The following is a 25,625-nucleotide window of genomic DNA, read 5'->3' as shown; positions in this document are numbered from 1 at the left end:
TGAGAGACTGCACCAGAACAATTCGACGAAGGCGCTTTAGTAGAAGAGCCAATGAACGTCGAGAGGGGGCGGGACGTGCTTGCGACGCCGCTTGCTGCCGGGGAAACGGAGTTCTGAGGGTGTACGGAATTGTGCCGGTTGACTAGAAACTCCCGCCATTTCGACAAGGAATTAACCTCTTGATTGATCCAGGTTACTTTTTCGGAACACTTGCTAATTATCCTATCTGATAACAAAAAGCTCTGACAGTACTAACATGCGGCGAATACAACTGATTAAACGAGAACAGGCTTAGTTTGCAAAGACTTCTTGGGACTGTAACAAGGCGCCAGACCTCCTGCTGAACTGAGCTCTGGTTTGTTGCCGCGAGTTTGCTTTCGGTGCATCTTTTTCATGTTAATCTGGAGGAGCTAAAAGTTTACTAACTAAACGGGGAAACAAACCCCGCAACCTGTTTTCATATCCAAGACATTGCGTTAGAGGCAGCATGGCACCGCTACTAGAGGAGAGAAGAATGGTGCGATAAGGCGGGCGGCGATAGGCACACTGTTATTGTTTTGCAACGAGATAGCAACCCAGCTAGTGAGCCGCTACTAGCTGCTACACGTTTTGAGAGCCGGGGCCTGCCGGCTGTAACGGGAGAAAGATATTTCGGGACACTTGCATACATGCTAAGGACAAACTATTGTATATCATTGTACTAGAATACTTGATTTTTACCGCTGGCACCTGTGTCATCCGGTGGATTTTGAAATAATGGCACCGCTCTTAGGCCGGAAACCTTACCCACTGGCTAAGCCGCTAGCCGCCGAGCCACCACCAGGCCCGGGAGATGAGGTCTACATCATCGAGCACACCAAGGAGGCCTTCAGGAACAAAGAGTATCCTTTAACATGATGCTGCTGGTGCTCAAGTCTTATCGAGACACCCGGAATGCTGTACCGTTACACGACGCCTTGTCTATCCATTCATGCTCACATAGACGCATGTACACGACTGTAGAGCTGGTTATTTTAATTTGATGTTACCTGACATTTTCCTCCCATTCAACATTAACCCGCATGTACACAGTGTACTCTTGGATCACGAGCTAATGTTGCTAACCAACTCACTGTTGCTTGCTGGCTATTTCGCTTTAAGTAAGCAAACAGATTCACTTTTTTACGGAATATTGATTAATTAGAATGCTAAGTTAAATACAGAGAGCTGCTAAAAGTGCGTCCTTTCACTTTCACGGCCCGCTGTCAGCTACTAATGCTAACGTGGTTAGCTAAGTTAGCACGCTGCTATCGTTATGTATCCCGTTATGTCACAATAGCCCGTCGTCTGAGGACGTTGCACGGCTGGTTGATGTTAGCCGTTGACGTTAGCTTCTTTAGCGTTAGCCGTTGACGTTAGCCTCTTTAGAATTAGCCGTTGACGTAATCCTCTTTAGAGTTACCCGTTGACGTTAGCTTCTTTACAGTTAGCCGTTGACATTAGCCTCTTTACAGTTAGCCGTTGACGTTTGCCTCTGAAGAGTTAGCCGTTGACATTAGCCCCTTTACAGTTAGCCGTTGTCATTAGCCTCTTTACAGTTAGCCATTGACGTTTGCCTCTGTATAGTTAGCCTCTTTACAGTTAGCCGTTGACGTTTGCCTCTGTAGAGTTAGCCTCTTTACAGTCAGCCGTTGTCATTAGCCTCTTTACAGTTAGCCGTTGACGTTTGCCTCTGTAGAGTTAGCCTCTTTACAGTTAGCCGTTGACGTTAGCTAGCCTTAGCTACCGGTACCGTTTGTGTTTGCCAAGTAGTGGTGGAAAGTAAGTACATTTACTCAAGTACTGTTACTTAAGTAGAATTTTGAGGTCCTTGTGCTGTACTTATGTGATTCCATTTTAATCTACTTTATACTTCTACTTCATTACATTGATTTAAGTAACGCTTTGAAAATAGGACTTTTACTTGAAACACAGTATTTCTACAGTATGGTATCTCTGAGTACATCTTCCACCACTGTTGCCAATAGAGGGTAACAGTTGACATAGAGCAGTTTATTGAATTACATCAGCATTTTTGGGGCATGTGGCCTAATTCTGGTGTAATTGTAGGTACTCACTTATTTTGTTTTTTATGTAAAAACTTTGAACGTCAGAGGTCCTCGATTGTCAGTAAGACTAGGAAGCCAGTTATGATAGCTCAGTGACACACGCAATGCCAATAATGTGGGCTTAAGGTCTTTTCTAAGTTGCTATGAGTTATAGTAGATTTAGGTCCCGTCAGTGACAAAGTTATGTTATTCACTTGACCTTGTCGTTATATCAGTCTGTTGTCACGCCTTGAAGCAAGGCCTCACATCTACCTCTGCCTCATGATCCCATCTAGTACCATTAACACAGATAATTTGCCTTGGGGATGTGGTTCACTCTACTGTTGTAGTTTTCACAATCATCAGCGGCGACACAGTCAAACCTTTTAATATCAACTACCCATAGAAGTGTGTTAACTTTTTCCACAGACCTTCTGTTTATCTTATGTAGACATGACTCTAATCCAGCCTCCCATACCATCATTATTCTTTCCCAGCCCCCTTTAGCTTTTCCCAGTTTTGTTAATTACACAGTTTGTACACCTTTTTAGTTTCTAAAGGTATAACCATGCATTTCGGTTTTGTTTCATCTTTCCCTTTACCTCAGCCTCTTTTCATATTACTGTGAACACTAATTTGTCAACAGCGTACCATGTAATTAGTAAGCAAGTAAATAATGAGGGTGTGTGATGATTGTAATTTCCTTGACAAAATGCCTTCAGAGAGTATGAGGCACGCTTACAGAGGTATGATGAGCGCATCTGGACGTGCAAGAGCACTGGAAGCAGCCAGCTCACCCACAAAGAAGCATGGGAGGAGGAACAAGAAGTCACAGAACTGTTAGTATTGCATCAGAAGTTTGTGTGTACATGTGGGAGCCATAAGTCTACTGTCTGTTGATTAAAGCCTTTACTCATTGGCTGTTCTGTGAAGAATACACTGGTAGAGTTCAGTAGATGGCAGTGCTTTGCATTCAAATGTGCAGTAAAGCTCAGGTCCCCATTCATTTCTAAATATATTTACCACCATTGGTTGTTTAGATGGCCCAAAATACAGATTAGCCTCTACACCAGCAGCTTAGCAGTATCACTAAAGAGCCATACTCTCCCAGTGAAGGTCACAAGGCTTGCTGCTTTATGATTGGATGAATGCGGTGCTCCTCCTCTTTCTATTTCAAGGGTGTGTGCTTGAGTCATCCCTGAAGCTGCAATGGACTGGTGAGAGTTACCTCAATCCTGATCTCCAAAAGGGAAGACCACAGCCATATAGAATGTGTAATAGTTCAGCTGATCAGTCACTTCATCATCAACCATGTGTACTGCATATATATGTGCTGTCAGCAAGAGCAAGTGAACCTAACTAACTATATGGCCCAAAGACACGTCACACCAAAGACAGAGCCGAGCATTTCTCAGCTGCCCAGAGCTCAAGTCTGTATTTGAACTGGTATTATGTCAGAAAAGAGATTTTACTCCCCCTGCTGGTCACTCAGCCCTTTGTTGCCCTGTTATGTAATACTCTGGTCCCAGTGACGAATGTATTGCAGGAATCCAAACAATGTGAAAGAAACCATGTGTTGAATAGACTACATCACACCTATGGACAAAGCTCAGTTTATGTCTGATGTGGCAACGGTCTTGTTTGCTGAGCATTAGGACCTTAAAAACAGCGTCTCACTTTATACTGAAAACATTATGATGGGAATGCAAGGTACAATTTAGTTTATCTTTTCTGTTTTGTGGATCTTTCTTGTACTAACTGCCGATGGTGTGTGTATGCAGGCTTCAGGAGGAGTATCCCAAGTGGTTTGAGAAGCCGGTCCTGGAGATGGTCCACCACAACACAGTGTCTTTGGACAAACTGGTTGAAATGGCCTGGGTGGAAATTCTCACCAAGTATGCTGTGGATGAAGAGTGTGACTTCCTGGTCAGTTTGACGTCTTACCTTTCTAAACTTGTCTGTTATGCCACTTTCAGGGTTTGTACAGTTACTTGAAATCCTTGAAAGTGCTTGAATTGTAATGTTGTGTGTTTTTCAAGGTTTTTGAAAAGTGCTTGAATTTGTATTGCCTTTTCTTTCACAACATAGTTATAGAAATTGAATTTCCTATCCTTCTTGTATTACAAACCCTTTTAGCTTTTTATAGCATAATTCCGTCTATTGACATGATTCTTTTGAAAAAAGGCGAAATGTGTGTTTTTGTAGAAAGCGGTTCAGGTAGAGGAAGCCGGACCGATCCCCAGCCAGGGCTTTTATATATATATATATATATATATACATATATTTACATTTACAAAAGTTGTAAAGTGCTGGAAGAGCTTGAAAATGGACCTTGAAAATGCTTAAAAGGTGCTTGAATTTGACCTGGGAAAAGTGTACAAACTCAGTACTTTTCTTTTATTTATTTTTTTTCACCCATTCAGCTGCACATTATCACTATAAATATTATCTTTAGAGGACCATATAAATTATTATTTTGTATTTTTAACAACAAATTAAACACTTGAAATTATTGCTGACTCCTTTTCAAAGATTAACATTTCTAGATTACTGTTTTGCTTCTTTTATTTTGTGTTAAGAAATGATCACTGCTAACTTCAGTATGACTTCGCCCTAATGTATAATTTAAAGGATGCCCATCCTCAGTGGTACGCAGGTGTTAGAATACACCAAAAGGAAGTTTCCCATTCTGAGATGCTCAAAAGACCTTTTCTCTTCAGGTGGGAAAGGATAAAAGTTTGCAAGTGAAGGTGGTGAAGATCCATCCCCTAGAAAACCCAGAGGGCGAGGCGGGGGAGAAGAAGCTTGAAGGTGCCTGCGACTCTCCATCCAGCGACAAGGAGAATGCAAGTCAGGAGAACCAGAGGAAGGAACCTCCTCCCCGAGAGGAGGAGAACAGGAGGGAGAGTCTCAGTGAGTACTGATCACTGCCAGTTTTGAAGCACATAGATACTTTAGTCATGCAGCATTGATAAAACTGTACTTGCAGTAAAATATTCAAATATGTCCACTTTTAAAGTGGTGTATTGTTTGATTTATATACTTTTTTATAGAGCCAGATTGGTATTTTTTTACTGTAATGAATGTTTTAATTTTCCTTTTTATTTCACTTTGTTTTTACCTGTTTTGTTTCTTGTATGTTTGGTGAAAAAGACTTATTTTATTTCACTTGTGGTTCCACTTCCTATCAGGTGACAGAGCACGGCGTTCACCAAGGAAACTTACCACTGCCATGAAGGAGGAGAAGAAGAAATGGGTGATGCCCAAATTCCTTCCTCATAAGTATGACGTGAAGCTCATCAATGAGGATAAGGTCTGTATCCTGTTGTCAACAGAATGTGTCTAAACCTCTTTTTCCTTCTTGGTATTTTGTGGTGCTACACTTGAAGCTATTTGACACTGAATCTTCCCACCCAACTTGTCTCAGGTGATCAGTGATGTCCCAGCAGACAGTCTTTACAGAACAGAGCGCCCTCCAACCAAGGAGATCATGCGCTACTTCATCAGGCACTATGCTCTGAGGCTGGGCATGGGAGAGAGCGCTCCCTGGGTGGTTGAAGATGAACTGGTGAAAAAATTTAATCTGCCCAGTAAATTTAGCGACTTTCTTCTTGATCCACACAAGGTAATTTTTAAGATTTTTTTTTTTTTTGCATATTACTTTTTTTTAATTGTTGCTTTTTCTTGGCTCACACTTTTTGTTGTTTGTTTGTCTAAAGTTTTTGGCAGAGAATCCCTCTGCAAAGCGTAAGAGCTTGTCATCTCCAGAGGGTAAACCTACCAAGAGGCTCAAGACCCCTGAAACACCAGGAGAGGATTCAGGAAATGAGAAGGGAGAGAAGAAAAGGAGAAGGAAGAAGGACTCTTTAGGCATGCCCCTTAGTCCGACCATTTGGGGCCACATGCAGGTTAGCTTGCATTTATGCACATGATGTCTCAGTAAAGGTATTATTTGATTTGATGATTAAGGGGGTATCCCTTTTTAAAAGTCAAATCGTTGCCTAATGGGTTCATGTCTGTATTTCAGAAAATAAAAATGAATGGCTCCCCGCTCAAGATGAAGAACTTAGGAACTCCAAAGAAAGGGGAAGGCAAAGGCTCGGCTCCCACCACTCCAAAATCGGGCAGAAAGTCAGGGGACAAGAAAGAAGGAAAGAAAAGTGGAAAAAGCAGTGATAAGAAGCTCAATGTCCTCAAAGCATCGAAAAAGGACGATAAAGCTGGCGCTAAGACACCGAAGATGAAGCAGATGACTCTCCTGCATCTGGCTAAGAGCACTCCTGTTGGGAGCCCTAAGAAGAGAGCCCGTAGTACTGGAATGGGTACGCCTAAACTGGGGAAGCCACTGCACCCTATGGCTCTCCACCTCCTTCGTTACTATAAGGAGCACAAGGGCAAAGAGGACAAAAAGAACTCCCTCTCTGGCCTCATCTCCAAAGCCGCGAAGACCTTGTCCTCAGATGATCGGGGTCGACTGCCAGAGGAGCTCCAGCAGCTGGTTCAAAAACGCTGGATGCTATTGGAGCAAAAGAGGCGATGGGCAGCCATGAGCGAAGAGGAAAAGCAGGAAGAGATGAAGAAACGGCGCGAGGAAGTCAGAGAGAAACTGCGAGAAAAGGCCAAGGAGAGGCGCGAGAAGGAGATGCTTGTCCGCCGTGAGCAATCGCGCAGATACGAGGACCAGGAGATCGAAGGTGGCAAGAACCTGCCGGCTTTCAAGCTTGTAGACATGCCCGAGGGGTTGCCCAACACTCTATTTGGTGATGTGGCTATGGTCGTGGACTTCCTTAACTCCTATGCAGGGCTGCTGATGCCAGATGACCAGTATCCCATCACAGCAATGGCTCTGATGGAAGCCCTGGCTGGAGATCGGTCCGGCTTCCTCTACCTGAACCGTGTGCTGGTGGTGCTTCTTCAGACGCTGCTGCAGGACGAGCTGGCCGAAGGCTACAGTGAGCTCGATATGCCCTTATCTGAGATCCCCCTTACCATGCACTCTGTGTCAGAGCTGGCACGGTTGTGCCTGCGGCCATGTGATGCCCATGGTGAGGAGAGCGGCCGGGGCTCAGTGGAATCGGGGGCTTTGGGGGGCTTTGATGATGTGGTGACCAGCGAGTTCTTGGAGAAGCTTGAGACGATTGAGGTGTTTGAGCTGGGCCCCGAGGAGAAGGTCAGCCTGCTGGTGGCGTTGTGCCACCGCATACTCATGACGTACTCTGTTGAAGACCATGTTGATGAAATGCAGCAAAAGTCAGCTGAGGTGTGGAAGGAGCGTCTGGCAATGCTGAAAGAAGTCAATGACCGCAAGAGGGCAGAGAAGCAGATGCGAAAGGAGATGGAGATCAAAGGTAGGATCACCAGGGAACTCTACCTGCAATTTTTAATGTAGGAGAGAATATATTAAGATTAAATACTGTCAGTAGATATGCTAACTCATTCTGACCATTTATTATGAATATGTTTGATACTATCTATGGTCAGAATACCAGATAGACAAAAAATCTTCTTTCAGTCTTTTATTAGTCTTTTAAATAATGAATGAAAAAACATTCTTTTCCTCTCTGACTCAAAAGGTGAGAAAAAGAAAGAGGGGAGCGCTAAGAAGGAGAACAAAAAAGAAGTGAAGGTGGAGCCAGAGCCGGAGCCAGAGGACATGATCAGCTCAGTGAAGAGCCGGCGGCTGATGTCCATGCAGGCCAAGAAGGAGAAAGAGGAGATGGACAGACAGAACAAAGGTAAACTTTTTTTTTTTTTGGCAGGGATTGGATCACATTATCCATTTCAAAATGTTATCATGAATTACTTTATAATTCATAAATCTGTATATCTCACTCTTATTTGTTACTGACATTCCCCCAGAGCGCATGGAGAAGGAGGCTGAAGAGGAGCGGGTGCGTAAGCAGAGGGCTGCTGTAGAAAGGGCATTTCAAGATGGTATAAGCAAAGCCAAACTTGTCATGCGCAGGACCCCGCTCGGTACAGACCGAAATCATAACAGGTTAGTGCTGCACATTACCCGTTAAAGGTTATACACAGGAAAATGTGAATTCTAAGTAATTGACAACCATGTTTTCTTGATTTTTTTTTTTGTTATTTTTTTCCCGTTTAGATACTGGCTTTTCTCTGACGTGGTTCCTGGTCTGTACGTTGAGAAAGGCTGGGTGCATGAAAGCATCGATTACAACTTCACCCCTCCACCCGAGGACAAACCAGCCGAGCCCGAGGACAAACCAGCCGAGCCCGAGGACAAACCAGCCGAGCCCGAGGACAAACCAGCAGAGCCTGAGGTAGAAGAAGAGGACGGTGAGTTAGCCGCTACCAATGATTTACACGGTACAGTGTCACAATGTTGGTGTTAAAAAAAAAATAACATTGGCTGATATCAGTCCCAAAATCTCAATTATTGGTGTATCCCCTTCAAAATTGTTAATTTCAAATGTTTTGTTTTGTGTGTGGACATCATTGATTTTTACTTTTTTGGTCAAATGTTTCTTGTTTTTATTAATTTATATGATAATTGATTACTGTTAATGTTCTAGGAGCTGAAAAGGATGATGGCAGTGTAGATGGTGCTATTAGTGAGGGAGCCCAGCAGGGGGCAGCAGAAGACATCTGCATCGAAACTACTGTTCCCAAACAGGGACAGAACCTCTGGTAAGAGCTTTTGTTTCTATCTCATCATGTCTCTGTCATTCGATTTATTTTCGATTTTTTTTTTTCTTTTTACACGATCTTTCATTCTAATGTTTCTGTCTCTGAATACAGGTTCATATGTGACAACACAGCTGAGCTGGAGGAACTGCTGGAAAGTCTTCATCCTCAGGGGGTTAGAGAGAGTGAACTCAAGTCGAAGATACAAAGCAGGTGCAGGAACTCATTATAAGGGATAATTACTTTAACAAACATGTACTACTGTGCAGCTAAAGCATTACCTAGTTTACCCAAGCTATTAGGTATCTGTAGGACTGATCAAACAGATGCTAATTAAAGCTTTTGCTGTCTAGTTGCTGTTTATACAGACATGTCTTTATTTTTAAATTAGCCATCGTTAAGTTTAGAAAGAAAATAATTTGAATACAGAACCACCCGACTGGACAAAGCAGACAATATTGTTTTTAACAAGGTAGCAGCAGTAATGAGTGAATATGAAACTAATACAATGCGTCCCCGTTTCAGGTACCAGGACATCGTCCACTCTGTCCATCTGACCCGTAAGGGCAAATTGGGCCTCAGGACCTGCGATGGCTACGCAGAGCTGCTCAATTACCTGCGCAGTGACATCCAGGAAGTAGCTTCACGACTCCAGAAGGGTGGCCTGGGATACCTGGATGACAACACAGACATCGAAGATCAGGTGATTAGTTTGACTGGCTACATTCAATATCAGTAGCCCTGAAACACTGAGACAATTATTTCTTTTGGGTTGAGGGATTATGTACAACCCAAGATTTAGATTATGCAGATAAGTCATCAGAGTAAACAAGTGACTGTTGAGTAACATTTTAAAGGGCCGATCTTTGGCTTTTCTTTTTTTATTATTTATTTATTTTTCATATTTTCATATGATACAAGGGTAAAATGGTTTTACAATAATTCATGAAGTGCACAAACCTTAATGGTGCTGATTACATTGCTTATATCATTGTGTTTGTGAAATGTGTATAATGTTTTGTCATACAGTTGCTGATTTTATAGCTTGTGTAGTATGTCAATGTTGTCCCAAAAAATGAGTTACTGTTTGTTTCATCCTCTACGCACAGTTGAAAGACATGGAGAGCTTGAAAGACTTTGGTGAGTGCATCATCACCATTCAGGCCTGTGTAATCAAAAAGTTCCTGCAGGGATTCATGGCCCCCAAGCAGAAAAAAAAGAAAAAGCAAGGAGGGGAGGAAAGCAGCAAGGCTGAAGAGGTGGATGAGGAGAAGAGACTGGCAGAAGAGGCCAGGGTAAGAGAACAGAGTTGCAATGTTAAAGTTCAGTTTTAATTTTGTGTCTCACAGGTAAAACTCTGTCAAAAAGGCATGGGATGTTGTTGAAATGGGGATTTTTTTAGCTGGGGAGGCTTGTAAGGTTGTATAACCATGACTCTCATAATGGTCATAATTCTAGGTGAGGTGTATAAATGACAAAGCACCAGTAATAGAGTATTTGAAATGTATCTATAAGAAAACCTTGAGGTTAAAACGCTATAGTTTGTATACGAGTCTTCAGTGTGTTTCATGAGCAGACAGAGCTACCTCTATTGGACTCTTTCTTCATGTAAAGTTCTGCTGAGTTTATACAAGTCTGGCCTCTTCCTCTCAGGTGGCAACAGCGGTAGAGAAGTGGAAGACTGCTATCCGAGAGGCCCAGACCTTTTCCCGCATGCACGTCTTGCTGGGAATGTTAGACGCTTGCATAAAGTGGGACATGTCTGCAGAGAACGCTCGCTGCAAAGTCTGTCGCAGGAAAGGTAAGGAAATTATTTACAGCCAATTCCTTTCATAAAATGTGCATCACAGGTGGAGTCAAAGCATCATGTCTTTGTTGACAGGGAGATGCTTTTGCTACAACATGGCTTTCTTTGTCCAAAAAAACAACAGGACAAATAACATTACCTCAGATCACCTAAACAGACTTGCAGCACCACAACTGACTCCTGTCTATTTTTCCTGCATACAGAAACAAAGTTGGTCCTTTATGAATAGGTGTGCTGGATTATTGAGTTGCATTTTGTGAGACTCTTTGCTCCACTACTGCCCTTCTGCTCCCTGTGTAGCACTCAGGCAGAACAAAAGACCCAGAGCAAGACAGACAAGTAGTGTCAGGCAGTGTCATGGACCAAGAGGTGAACCTGTAGTGATATGATGACGATAAAAACGTGTTCCTTGACACAGCTGCATCTCTTCCAGGTGACGATGAGAAACTTATCCTTTGTGATGAGTGCAACAAGGCTTTCCATCTGTTATGTCTACGACCGGCCCTGTACCGCATTCCTGATGGAGAGTGGCTGTGCCCGGCCTGCCAGCCCACTGTGGCCAGACGTGGCTCCCGTTCAAGGTAACTGTCCTCCTCACACTGTCATTGTCCATGTACACTGTAATACTACATGCTACACTGTATAGAGGTTATATAGACACTATTTTAGGAACATTAGATACGGACAGAACCTTCTGTCTGCACTCTGCGTTCATTACGTCCGTATTGGTGCACATTTCCTGAAAGCTTGCCAGCACCATCACAAATCTTGGGGACAGTGGTAGCCAATTTCAAGTGGGACACAACCATAGGACACAGGGAATAAGGACATTTTCTATATCAATGATGTGTTAATGGCCTCACATATGAGCGAGCAACATTATTAATGACCTCCTCCACCGTCTTTGACGCTGAGCTGCTCTCCAGTGGATGTCTTACTTAACTTTTATGCCGACGTAAAGGCATAAATGAGGATATCATTTTAGAGTTTCAATGATTTGCAAATCATTGCATTCTTTTTTTTGTTTGTTTACATTTTTATTTTAAATGGGGTTGTAAATTTAGATGATGTAATTGCATATCACAATATCTGATTCATTCTCTATGATTCCATTAAAAGATTATCATATGATTTATCACCCTAACCTAATGTACTTGATTTATTTTTGATAATTTAACATATCCTCTACAGTAAATCCCACCGCTTTTCTAACTACAGACCCTACAAACCTTTTTGTAATGTTTAAGACTTTTGATTGAACGTCACCATTGCAGGAACTACAACCAGGACACAGATGAAGAGGAGGATGAGGAGGAGTCTGAAGAGGACTCTGAGGAAGATGAAGAAGATGAGGAAGAGAATGACTACAAAGCCATGGGTCACAGTTGTGAGTATCGACTAGTGAAAATTCTGTCAAACTATTATAATTAATTGAACTTTAGCATACATATATAGATAGATAGAGCAACAAGGCTTTCCATCTGTTATGTCTACGACCGGCCCTGTACAGTTACACTGTATTATTTTTATATATATATCGTTTTTATTAGTGTTTTTCGTTACGGACTGAACATAGCATGCGTACGAGCCTGTGTTTGTGCGCATTTAGAATTTAGTCGGTGTCAGTCTTGGCCCGTTATGTACAACGGTAGAGGGTCCGAGATGTTATCATAGTATTTACGTTTACCATTGTTGTGCTATCTGATCTTTTCAAGGCTTAGCATTTCCCTTGCCCACAACTCCATGTTTTCAGAGTGCTGGCTATGATAGAACTCCCACTATAAGCTGTTTTGTTTTCTTTGGTAGGGCTATTCAACAGGGCTTGGGAGTGAGGTGCCCCTGCACAAGTAGCGCTCCAGTGTTAGCCAGGCTGGAAAATCCTCTAAGGGGGGCCTCGCGCGAATGCTTCTTGCCTGTCCATACGTCATCACGCCGCAACACGCATTGATGGACGTCATCGTGATGCGTCGCTTTGTTTACAAATCTTCCCATAGACCTCAGAGTTTATGTGCGTCTTGTCCGACTGTTTTTGAATATTTTCATCTGACCTAATCTGCAGTAAACACTCCACCTCTGCATCACACCAACGTGAACCTTTCGCCGTCAAAAATTTTACGTCCGAGCCGCCGTAGGCCTCGTGTTCGTGCTCGTACATGTGAAAATGTGCTTTACAAAAGCCCACCTCTCCCAAACGGTCCGTGGCCGGTAAGCTGGTCGCAGCTAGGTGTGGTGCGGTTGCACTCACACTGGTCAAAAGAACTAGGCTTTACCCGTGGAACCTGTTTGGGCATGGTGCGGATGGACAGTGTTAGTGCACCCTAAGTTGGCTGAAGGACTGTTCTTCCAACAAGCTATGATGGACAGTAGATGGCCGAGTGATAGTTTGAAAAGAGGAAGACAGAAGCCTCCCTCCAATTTTAGCTTACACAGATGTTTTTTTGCTATGCACACTGCTTTATAGCTCCATATGAAGGGTATTATTATTGAATCTAACTGCTTAAATTATGATTGAGGTATAAAGCAAGAAATAGGGAGGGATTTCCAGAAGTCAATGTTTAAGTTTGTCAATCCACTTTTGCCAGTTTGTGTTTAACAGTTAATTTGGAAATGTAAAGCAGGTATAAGCTTTTTTAAAGGGTATGCTTTCAAGGAACTCTTTACGTTCCAGTCTCTTTTGACTTCTACGTATTAACTCTAAACTGAGGTCATGGGTCATCAGTGCGTTACATTTAAGTTAAACTATGGCACAAAACAAAAAGAGTACAACAAATGAATCTGGTTGTCTGAAAAGATAAATCACAGGTTGTAGTTTGTTTTGGGGCTGAAGTTTGGGAATGAGAAGAATGCTGATGGGGAATTACGGCCCCTGTCCTCTCCCGGTCTCTATTGTCTGTGTGTTGTCATGTAGCACAGCTCAGGTCTGGACCTTTTACTTTGAAGCCGTGTCTCCCACTCGCTTCACTAAGAGTATGTGACAGGATGATCCCCTCTGTCAGTTCAAGCCGGCATTTCAAGGACAACAATTGAGAAATGTTTTTGCATCGATGCTGAATAGTTCCAAAGACGATTTTCCTCATTTCTAGAGTGAGACTTTGTATCAAACAATCCCAGTGTGCTATGCTATGGACTGTCACAAATTTAAAATAACAATCTAACAAAAATTTAGCATTAATGGTTAATCAAACAATAGCCTTACAAAAATTGTCTTTCTGCAGGCTGTGACATGATAAATTAACAGTTAATTTCGGTAACACATGGTAACATTTCAGATTTTCATTGGGTTTTTTTCCCCCTCTGTTGTTTTTTTTTTCTGTCTTTTGTGTCTTGACCACCTCATCATTTCTTTACAGTGAGACCAAGGAAGAAGAACAAGCAGTCTTCGTCTCGGCAGAAAAATTCAAAAAGTAAACCCAAGAAACAGTCATCTTCAAGCAGTCAGAGCAGCAAACAGAAGACTAGCCCCACCAGCCCTGCGGACATTGATGAATTGGTAAGAACCCATTAGGACACTCGTATACACAATCTACGTATCACTTCTTAGAAGAACTATAATTTTTAATTATAATAAAAAAATATAATTGAGTGCATAGAATAAATCAGTGTTGTTCTGTTGTCTGCAGGTGCGACAGAGTTCCCAATCAGGAATGCGCAGGCAGGCGCTGGAGTTGGAGAGGTGCGAGGAAATCCTCAAGAAACTGATGAAATTCCGCTACAGCTGGCCTTTCAGGTGAGCAAAGGACATAATCAGTCAAGACACAACAGATCTGTCCCTCCCCCTCTTGTTCATACCTGTCACACAGACGGCGGTGTGTGAAACGGGCTACTGGAAGATTAAGATCTACTGAATTTAGCTCTTAATATGTTGCTATTTAGTCTCAAACAACATTACCAGATTATCCTTGAGAGCTGACATGTTGCAGGTATTGGTCTCATTAGACCAGGCATCTCCAATCCTGCTCCTGGAGGGCCGCTGCCCTGCATGTTTAGGTTTCTCCCTTCAGAAACACACCTGAGATTATCAAACCTGTGACAAGCATCAGCTGCTTGATAAGGAGCAGAGCATTAGATTCAGGTGTGTTGGTGCAGGGACAAACTTAAAACATGCAGGGCAGCGGCCCTCCAGGAGCGGGATTGGAGATGCCTGCATTAGACCCATGAATAGATTTTTTTCTTTACTTTCAGTCTGTCAAAGTAAATCAGCAAATGCTACTACCCGAGTGACTTTAGACTTCATGACTGGATATTATCTTAAACTTGCAGTCTTAATGTGGCTGTACTCTAATGCTCTGCTCCTCTTCCAGGGAGCCTGTGTCTTTGGAGGAGGCGGAGGACTACCTGGACATCATCACCCAGCCCATGGATTTCCAGACAATGCTGGAAAAGTTCAGCCAGGCCTCGTATCGTCACGGTCAGGATTTTCTCGAAGACATGAAACTAGTCTTTTCCAACGCAGAGGAGTACAACCAGCAGGGCAGCAGCGTGCTCTCCTGTATGGTCAAGACTGAGCAGTCGTTCACCGAGCTGCTCCAAAAGCTGCTGCCAGGTCTCAGCTACCTCCGCCGGCGTTCACGCAAGCGCGTCAGCCTACCCCCGGCAACATCTGAAGAAGATGATGATGATGAGGAGGAGGAGGATGAAGAAGATGAACCGAAGAAGAAGCTGCCGAACGGCAAATCGAACAGGAAGAAATTCAGAAGTGTTCGTGGACGGGGAGAAGAGAGCGAGAGCGGGGAGGAGGAGGAGGAGGAGGAGGAAGACGACGAGGAGGATGATGATGACGGCAGGAGGAGAAGTAAGCGGGCCTCTGCCACCTCAGGCAAGAAGGATTACAGGGAGCAGGATAGCGATGGGGAGCGGGACACACGGAGAACTCGTCAGCGGGGGGGTCGGGGCAACGCTGGGGTTGCGAGCAGCGACGAGGACCGGTCAAGCCAGCAGCGACATTCCAAGAGACAGAAACGCTCATGAAGTCCACGGTGCTTTTTTTTTTTTTTTGTCTCTTTTCTTGAAAATTTCTGTTCTACTCTTCTGAAAATGTTCAAGAGCCCTCCATCTCCTCCTCCTCACAGCCAGCAGGGCTTAATCCTCAGACAAACTTTGTGTCTTTTGAATTTCTGTTCATATTTTGAAAAACCAACAAAAGAAAAATGATTTATATTTGTAACATGTTTAATATTGGTGATGTTTTTTTGTTTTTTTTTGTCCAACCAAGAAAAATGAGGCATAATGGATGGGTCCTCGTAGCTCTTAAGACTCTTTGATTTGAATTTCAGTTCCACGTTGACGACCTCACACACACAAGTGTAATTTGACTTAAAATGTTGTCCTGTGAACTACTTTGTTTTTACATTTGCGCTCAGAGGTTTTCACTCTTGACACAAACACACACCTGTCCCACCCACATCTGTTACGGCCAGTGTTTTCACTGACTAAAGTACTTCTTTATTAAAGAGATGGTGTCCATTTAGCCGAAAGCCTCTTTCTTGGCTTCAAAACGATGCTGATGACTGATATTCATTTTTCCATCACTTGTAAATTGCTCTTACAACGAAGCAGCTTGACACCAAGATTTTCTTCGGTCAAATGCGACTCTATAGATAAACATGATAGATTTTCTACTAGTTCTAGTATTTTTTTGTTTTTGTTTCCAGCCCAGTTGCAGATTTATTGTCCAAAGCTTGGTTGAGACGGCAGGTCACACAATAGTCTCATCACTTTAGTGCTAAAACACAAGTTTTATCTCAGCTCTTGGTGCCAAGATGTTTTCAAAAACAGGAAACCCGACTTGGAGTCTCACCCTTGGTGCGTAGAGCTGACCAGCTTTTCCTCCTCTGTAGTGCCCTGCCACTTTAAAAGAACCGGTACCTCAATGCTCCGTCAGTTTGCACTCCTCCTGTGCAAAGTGCACCTATTATGCCAGCAGCTGCAGGACCAGACTTTATTGAAATTATGTGCATAAACATTTGTAAAGTGTTCAAAACAACAAATGAGACATTTGTTAAGAAAATGGGCATTTTTGAATATTTGATATTTTTTGCACATTTCATTTGGTATTGTAAATGATAACTTGTTGATCTTAATTACATCCAATACATTGGTGAGGTTGAACCAGGGCTCCTCTAGTCGACACAGAGAACATGTCAGCAGTTGTTTTTCTTTTCATTGTCGCAGCAGAAAGGATTTTTGTCACTTGTGCATTTTGTAACAAACACCTAGTCGCTCGTTTAAATGGATTTAGTGACATAAATGTGCTCCTGAAGGGCGACCGAAGGTTTCCCAGCATGTCCCGGTTCAGTCACCAGGTGGCGCTCTTCGCCTGCTCTCGATACTTTTGTCCCAACAGTTACCAACGAGTCAGTGACAGTGCTGTCTGCTGTAACTCACTGGTCATTAAAGGATAGGGGGCGCTTCTCAGTGCTGGTGAATTTTGGCTCTTTGTAGTGACTTCTAATCAGACATAACGAAAAACCTTTGAATGTGCAGAAGTTTCTGTAGTTTTGTGGCGAGCTTTCCAGCAATGTACTGTATATGTATACATGTATACTGAAGGCAGTGGCTGGTTTGCCCCCTTCTCTCTGTACTGTGCTGTTCTGTGTTTTTCTAGTGCTGTTATCACCAAGACCATGGCCACTGGTTCCTCCCCTCTATTATTTTTGTTTAAATTTGGCAATTGTTTAAATCATTCTTGCAATTGTTTGACATTTCAACAAACAAGCAAAAGGTGATTGCCCTCAAGTTGAGACCTGACTGTAAATGATTTCTTTGTTCTTGGAGGAACTGCAAAAAGTCTTTTACACTTCCTTTTTTATATATATATTTATAGTCTCTAAAGCTGGGTTGGGGCAGGTTCAGAGGATTCACATGTAAAGAATTTCCAATAAAGGCTATGGACGAAGACCGTAGTTCTTTTTTTATTTGTGTTAAATCTGATGAGCGTCCCCCTGGTCAGACTGACAGACATCACTGCCATCTGTAAAACCTTGTGAGAAGACGATCAAGAAGGGGAAAACGGGTTAGCCGTGACCACCGACTCATGTCTAATTTTACTTTTTAATAAAAAATATCAAATTGTCTTACTCCCTTGTGTGGTCTTTTTTTTTTTTTTAATCAGAAACATCTGCATCTTCAAATGGAAGCCAAATTAGCTTCAAATGTGTGTGGAAGCCAAAAGGGACATTACAGTAAAAAGGTCGAGCCGCTTGGACCGAAACTTCTGTGAAAACATTTTGTTGAAAAGGTAAAGAAGAAGAATTCCTTAATTAGTCCCGCGAATGGGGAAATTTAATTTTCACACACGGGCCCGAAATACACACACATGCTCAGACAGGACCTATATACATGCAACCAATGGAGAGTTGTTGGCGCGAGGGAGCTGCCAGTAACCTGCACCCCAAGCAGTCGGGGGTTAGGTGCCTTGCTCAACAGCACCTTGGCAGTGCCCAGGAGATGAACTGGCAACTCTCCAGCCACCAGTCCACACTCCATTCATGGTCCACACAGGGACTCGATCCAGCAACCCTCCGGTTCCCAGCCCAGTCACCTATGGACTGAGCTACTACTGCCCAAGTTTAGGAAGATAGCTCAGGATCTGTAACTCACTTTGTGTCGAAGTTGAGGTACAACATCAAATCATTTAATTCGGTTGACTGGCAGAAAGAGAAAATCTGAAGAAGTAAAGATCAGCTGTGGACACAAGAAACCTTAGATATTTACACAAGGCTATTACGGTGTCTAGACTGCTATTGAATGTGGCTTCTAGGGCTGTTTATGCACCAAAATACTGATTTTTGCTGCACTCAGAGGGAGCTTTCTCTGCAAAAATGTGCCCTTTACAGGTGATTGGTGGCAGCGATGACAACTGGAAAGTCCCACAGTTGTAGAGTATAGCCACAAAGAGTCTGTGATGCATGGAAGCAGAGGAGAGTGCAAGGAGAGTATCTTATGAAATATCCACTGGAGTGCTGACAGCCTCTGAGCCATCTGTAATTTGGCAACAGGTGTAGAGGCTAAGATGGATCAGAGTAAAGGTCAGGGATGTGAAAAGTCAGTGGAAACGTAGCACTTGATTAGTGACCGTTCACACAGGGTGGCAGCTGCATTCAGCTGTAATAAACTTAAAATGATGCTTAATTTGGTCTGTTTTACAGCCCACAAAAAATACAAGAATGCTGACTTTAAAAAAAAAAAAATCTGTCAGTTCTTATAGCTTTCTATTTTAAAATGAAAGTGTGTGAGAAATCCTTGTAACTGCAGCCGAATTCCCACGGTAACACACGTTCACATGTCGCGACGCCATCTGACGAGTCAGGTTTAACCTTTTGAGCCATAAAAAAAGGAAAGAGGTCACAGGTCCATGATCTTGACCCACAACAATAGAAGTTGATGACAGATTGAGGACAGATTGAGGACATGTGAGTTACATGCCCTGAGGCGTTGGAGGGAAATTGCAGCTTTTCGTCTGTTTTGTTGTTATTTCTGCGTCTTAATGCTGACGGAATCGCTGTCACAGCCAGTTTTGGTAGCTGACTGTTTTGGGAAATGGAGCCAAAACCAACTAAACTATTTCTATATAGCAAAAAAAAATGAACTCACACATGATTTATGTGAACTTCTAATGAACTCTAGACTCTTTAGCACTCAAGAACTTGTTATCTTGGATCAAAATAAAATGCACCCATGATATATGCACTTTTAGAAGTCTGGTGGCTCTATCAGGCTCTTTCCAAACGTGTTGCAAGTATTGTTCATTCCTCACACGGAGCATCCTACGCAGTGAAACCTGCATTAATCACCCAATTTTTACTCCCTGTTGAGGTAAAAGAAATCAATTGTAACAGTTGCTACCATGCAAAACAAAAGGAGCTGATTTTTATACCCGTAGCAAGGGGTTCAGAAATAGTTCAATACAGCTACATAATGTTAAAGAATGCTTTATGATGAGCTATTATCTTAATTTTAGCTACCGACGTGGTTCTAGTGCAACCAACGAGGTTCACATTTGACAGCCATTGGAGCGATTCAGTGCTGACATTCATGCCCCAGTCAGGATGAATTGTAACATTTTGGAAAACCCTTTCATCTAGTGCTATCATCAGGTTACAATTTGTCCAATACTTTGTTTTATGACCAAATACCTGCAGAAGTAATGACATTCCCAGCAGCCTCATCTGTACTTTGCATTTAGAGCTAATTGGCAAATTCTAGCATGCTAATGCCCTAAACTGAGATGGTTATTGTGCTACTAAAATTAACGTGTTAACATTGTCATTGTGAGCATATTAGCGTTCTTGCATTAGCATTTAGCTTAGACATAGCTGTGCCTATACACAGCCTAGTCATCCCTATGTGCCCAGGGTCCTATGTTCCCTGGTCGCATAAGCATCTGCCTTCGCTGATTTAATTCAGCATTTTGTTAAGGTTAGGGGTTACGGTTAGGGTCAGGGCTAGGGGGTAGTGTTTGGGTCTACATAGGCCTATTTGCTGTGGAATTCAGCACTGAGTATGGAAAAAATAACAGATCCTTTTCTTAAGGGTGTTCCGATGTTCCCTGGTTACATACGGGGAACATAGGACTCAGGGAACATAGGTACGATCGCCAAGCTAGCATGCCGTAGTTTTGTTGAGTTCTCTATAGGTTAATATGTTGTTTTATTCTCCTATTGAAGCTGCTTTTCTTTGTTGAATGTGCACTTGAATGAGGTCAAATGGACCTTGAATGACTGCAGGGACACTCGTTTGTACTGTTTTGTATTAAAACTGTAATGTTTTAATACTAAAAGAAGCAGAGGACGTCAGCATGTTGAAGCGCAGTAGAGTTTAATGTTAAAGCGAGATTTTTTACAATAACAATGTGACACTGCTAAAGTAGATGTCTGTATTGCATGCACCCGACTGCAGCTCCCCTCAGCGCGTTAGAGAAGAGCTGGTGAACAGCAGCTAGAGAGTCAGACATTTCCCTCAGGAGTCTGCAGAGACCACAAACAGAGCTCAAGAAAGAGTGAGTATTGGACTTACATTCACCAAATGCCCAGAAACACAACCCTGAATGATGAATGATTTTACTCTAATAATGTAACTGCTGGATGTGTAAATATGCAACTTCACCAGATCAACTTGAAAGGGGATATGTCAGAGTTGTGTTTACAACTTGTTTCTCTGTGTGTGTTAAAGTAACAGCTGGGTGTGGTTTCATTTATAAGCTTTTATGTTCCCTCCACTATTATATCACAAAGTGTGACCTGGCAGGTTGAAGCAGCAGCAGCAGCAGGTGCCCTCACTCTATAACAAGCAAACACTGGCCATGCGCAGACTAATCTTTGAACCCTGAGCAAACTGACAACAGCAGAGTATGACCGAGACATCCACACACTGTGTGTGTGTATAACAGCGGAGCGGAGCAGCCCACCCTGCAAATATTTACCCTGGGTCCAAGTCGGTGCAGAGGGCATCTGGCAAGGAGCGAACAAGTGTTTCTCAAACTCATTCCAGCAGACACGATGTAGTGCATGTCTGTGAACTGACATTACTACACAGGACCATATTAGAGGACAGATGAAGCATTTAACTGTGACAGGCGATATCAGGTGTTATCATGAGAATTGAGCTGCTGTGCAAAGGTAACCAGGCACGTTGTAGGCACAGGAAACGAGCAGGAGTGTAAACTATCACTAAAAACTGTGAGAACGCTATGAGCACACACACAAGGATGAACAAAGACAATCTGGCAGAGGAACACGGGAAATAAGGGAGTATGTAAGTGGGGTTAACTGATCACCAAACTGTTGAGTCACAGGTAAAACAGGTGAGTAATGACGGCAGGTGTGGGCAATAGAGGAGGCAGAAGACCCACAAGGGGAGGAACAGAAACAACAGGAAAGATTATTTAACAACAAAACCAGACAAAATAATAAGCACAAAAATCAAGATGTTACATTTTCAATAATTCATAAATTAACATTCCCCTCTTATTTCTTGTCAGTTTACATTCATTCATTCATTCATCTTCAACCGCTTATCCCGGGGTCGCGGGGGGTGCTGGAGCCGATCCCAGCTGACATTGGCCGTGAGGCGGGGTAAGCCCTGGACAGGACGCCAGTCTATCACAGGGCACATAGAGACGAACAGAGACAGACAACCATTCACACCTAAGGGCAATTTTAGAGTCGCCAATTAACCTAACACATGCATGTCTTTGGACTGTGGGAGGAAACCGGAGAACCCAGAGAAAACCCATGCATACACGGGGAGAACATGCAAACTCCACACAGAAAGGCCCAGGCCGGGATGCGAACCTGGAACCTTCTTGCTGTGAGGCGACAGTGCTAACCACTACAATCCTAACATATTTTTTTATTTGTTTTATTACTTATCTCTTCATGCAATTTACTGTGAAAAGGATACATTGCTGATTTAAAACCAGATTTTGTGATTTTGAAACACAGGACTTGCACCCGGGGGCTGGTGTTAGTGTCCCGGAAGTGCTGACATTTTTTCTGATCCTGACCAAGTCGTTTGGATGCCTAACCCTCGCCAACGGTCACCTTTTTGTTGTGTCAATTAACCAGCGCGGTCCACTTGGCTGCCGTTCATGTTGTTAAATGGACAAACTTGTTGATGAGAATACGTTGATTGGGCACATTGAAGCTGTTCTGGAGGCTTGTAATGGCCCAACACCTTCCTTTCTGAAACTTTAATAGCTATCACTCTTAGATGACTCTGGAGATCAAATATCTTCCTAAATGTTGAACAGGTCTTCAGCTTAAGATGAAGTTATACGGAGAACTACTGACACCTGTCCCAACTGTGCCGTCACAGTACAATGACACAGCGAGTCAAGCTCTCCTGCTGGAGTTGGTGTTGCTATGAAGGGAGTTTTGAGCTTTTTTAAGCGTAAACTCGATTTGTGTCATATCATGGCATGCTTCAGAATGAGCTCAGTCAGTAGTCTATCACGCTGGCAGCTGCAGGAAAGCAAACAGAGAAAACGAGGACAAGAGGGGAAAGAGATAGAAAAATCCTGACAGACTGCCAGAACAGAGAGAAGTAACATAATCATTCACAGAGCATAAAGGTGACCTGAAAATTGAGTGCCGAAACTTACTCATATGACCGTGGCGACGACATGCCCTAAATTTCTCTCTGCTTTAAGTGCAAGTACAAATGATTATTAATGCATTATTCACAAAACAGAGCGTTCTCCCCCAATTTTCTCCACTCATGTACGTCCTCTCCCTTTGATGATATAACCAAAGTAAGAGGGAAGAAAAGCGAAGGAGTGCAGAAACGGAGGAGTTCAGAGGAGGGTTTTTCTCTGGGGAACACAGAACTCTCATCCCAAAGGGAACCTGCACTCCTCTGAAACAGTCTGAATCTTCCTGCAGACCAAACAGCAGCATTTACATATCAGTCATATATCCTCTCTGCCATGACTGCAACACACACACACACACACACACACACACACACACACACACACACACACACACACACACACACACACACACATACACATACACATACACACACACACACACACACACACACACACACACACACACACACACACACACACACACACACACACACACACACACACACACACACACACACACACACACACACACACACACACACACACACACACACACACACACACACACACACACACACACACACACACACACACACACACCAAGTGCCAAAACGCCAGTTGGACATGCTTCCTCCGGCTGGCTTTTCATCAAACAGGTATAGATGTGGGGTATCCCTGTACATATTGCTTCCTTCTTTATCAATAATAAAGTAATTTAGGATTTACATGAAGGCACATATCTGAAAAATGTTAAAGGCAATCTGAAATACGACCGTAGAGAATAACCTCAGAATCACCCAGGGATTTCTTTGAACTCAAGGATCCAGATATGGCAGCAGCAACAATTGGATGAGCACGCTACGGGGAAGATGAAAGGCAGTCAAAGTTGTAGACGTAATAAGTGGGCTGAGGCCTTTCATGATTCATACTGAGGCTTCATCTTACCGTTCAGTCAAGCTATGATCCCAAATGTTGAATAGGCTTATATGCGTCTCAGGATTCTTTGTTAAGCTTAGCAGTGGATGATGCCGAACCAATTAACGTCCTCCTCACTGTTCTGAATGGGTACGTCGAGTGATTTAAAAAAAGAAGAAATTATGATGTAAAACACATGCATCTGACACAGAGCTGCAATTAATTCAGTTTCCCCATTGACTCTTAGGCCCAGATTACATGTACACGGTTATTTCTAAAAACAGAGACATTTCCCTGCGTTGTGCCCTTCATTTACACGCAAACGTTTCCTGTAGCTGACGTCACAGTATGCACCAGAACTTGCACCTGTGTTATCGGTGCGACCTATTGTTTTTTCATTTGGCTGTGGTGATCATGGATCATTGGCTAACGTGGGCTTGAGCTTCTCTATACAAAAAACAGAGATGCGAAATGTTCGTTTATGAAACACGTGTAAACGTAGCATTATGTACGCTAACAGATAATGTATCTCTTTACAAATGTTTCCTGTTAAACCCACAGACTGTATAAAAGTGAGGTCACCCACTGGTTTGTGGGCGATCACTTTGAAGGCCTTGAGTTTGGTGTTTTGCCTGTTGTGATCTTGTTTTTTTGGAGCTTTGGAGGAACGAGAGATGGATCTGACAGAGAATCCGAGGACAACACCGCCATGTTCAAGTCATACTCTATCGAAGAAGACTTGAAACTAGAGACCATAAACTCACCAGGAAAATGTCTACAGAAGTAATCCCTAAAGTGAGACGTAGGGTCGTTTTCTCATTGACTTCTATACAATTTTACCTTTTTTCTTTTTGCAACCAGTGGAGCCGCCCTCTGCTGGCCATTAGAAATAATGTGTGTTTAAGGCACAGGTTGGTTAAACTGTCACTAATGTCAGATCCTTCACTCATTTACTCACCGATTCTTCCTGGTTTTACATGATACTAGCTTTTTTGTCGTTTCAGGCACAGCCACATCCACCTGCCCTCTGAAAACCTCTTTCCCACCAGTTTCCCCACCTGACCAGCTCCTCCCACTCACTCACCTGCTTCACATTTCCTTGATTACCTCAGATGCCAAATTGTCTTTTTGCACTATGCTAAACCAGGGCTTCCTAAACTTAAGAATGTATCGACCCAATTTGAAATCTGAAAGTCTTCTGCAGTCCACTCAAAACCTTTGATCACAACTCTGATCAACACACAAGACCAAGATATATTTCCTGATATATTCCTTATTTCGTAAACAGAACAGTTTGTAAACTGTTTGTAAAGCAACACAGGTCACCCACTGATGACACACCTCATTCTAACCCTTGTCAAGCATCAGCTGCTGGATGACGAGCAGATTATTAGAGTCAGGTGTGTCTGAGTAGGGACAAACCTAAAGCGTGCAGGGCAATAGCTCTCCAGGAGCAGGGTTGGACAGAGATAGCCTGGCTCTGTTAAAACAAAAATATAGTCCTTCATGTAACCACTCGTAAAATCTTTGTTGTTTTTACTTCACGTTTTTTGTATAAATCAAACAAACAAACAGATATGACATGATAATTAGTGAACCTTAACTTTGGACAGAACCAAGCTAATCTTAATATTTACAGTACAGGCATGAGATTCAATCATTAATAATAATAATAATTAATTCTAATCTAACTCTCCCACAAATCCCACAACTTGCGCTGTAAAGAAGTTCAAATCTAATCTAATAAAAGAAGAGAATGAATGTAGAATAACTTCCTGTCACACCAAACCTTTTCTTATTTCTTATTATATATTACTTTTTTCATGATCACTGTACACTGATCACATATTTTCTCGCCTTTCTCTCCAAATCAGATCCATCTAAAGTTACATGATGGCCTTGTAGCTGGCTCATGTTGCTCTGGAGTGTGCATATGCCCAGTGAGGGGGATGTCAGCAATAAATAGATTAAAGTGTGTAATGGCCCAATAACCATCCCTGCACTGCTCCACCATGCACGGGTGATTCACTTAACAAAAAAACTAAAGAAAAAACCAAGAAGGCTGCAGCTGTTGGGGCTGACCTAAGTTCAGATT

General features: G+C 42.8%; 1 protein-coding gene across 1 annotated transcript; it reads left to right on the top strand.

The window, feature by feature from the left end:
- The first annotated feature begins 134 nt into the window (after positions 1-134).
- Positions 135-17,597, top strand: baz1b (bromodomain adjacent to zinc finger domain, 1B). The gene is made up of 21 exons (XM_083914598.1): positions 135-881; positions 2,789-2,905; positions 3,848-3,992; positions 4,787-4,979; positions 5,258-5,379; positions 5,494-5,691; positions 5,786-5,974; positions 6,094-7,414; positions 7,640-7,801; positions 7,926-8,064; positions 8,176-8,369; positions 8,606-8,720; positions 8,832-8,930; positions 9,243-9,420; positions 9,827-10,012; positions 10,371-10,518; positions 10,958-11,105; positions 11,799-11,911; positions 13,875-14,014; positions 14,145-14,251; positions 14,826-17,597. Exons 1-21 carry the CDS (start codon positions 757-759, stop codon positions 15,490-15,492), a joined length of 4,806 nt encoding a protein of 1,601 aa, XP_083770724.1. The 5' UTR covers positions 135-756; the 3' UTR covers positions 15,493-17,597.
- Positions 17,598-25,625: the final 8,028 nt, after the last annotated feature.

Source organism: Echiichthys vipera (genome assembly GCF_963691815.1).
Source record: "Echiichthys vipera genome assembly, chromosome: 5".
Taxonomy (NCBI): Eukaryota; Metazoa; Chordata; class Actinopteri; order Perciformes; family Trachinidae; genus Echiichthys; species Echiichthys vipera.
This window is presented reverse-complemented; position numbering and strand designations above follow the sequence as displayed.

Coding starts and splice junctions, on each gene's coding strand:
- baz1b (XM_083914598.1), top strand. CDS start 757: ATGGCACCGCTCTTAGGCCGGAAACCTTACCCACTGGCTAAGCCGCTA. Junction 5,975..6,093: donor CCATTTGGGGCCACATGCAG/GTTAGCTTGCAT, acceptor TCTGTATTTCAG/AAAATAAAAATGAATGGCTC. Junction 8,721..8,831: donor AAACAGGGACAGAACCTCTG/GTAAGAGCTTTT, acceptor CTCTGAATACAG/GTTCATATGTGACAACACAG.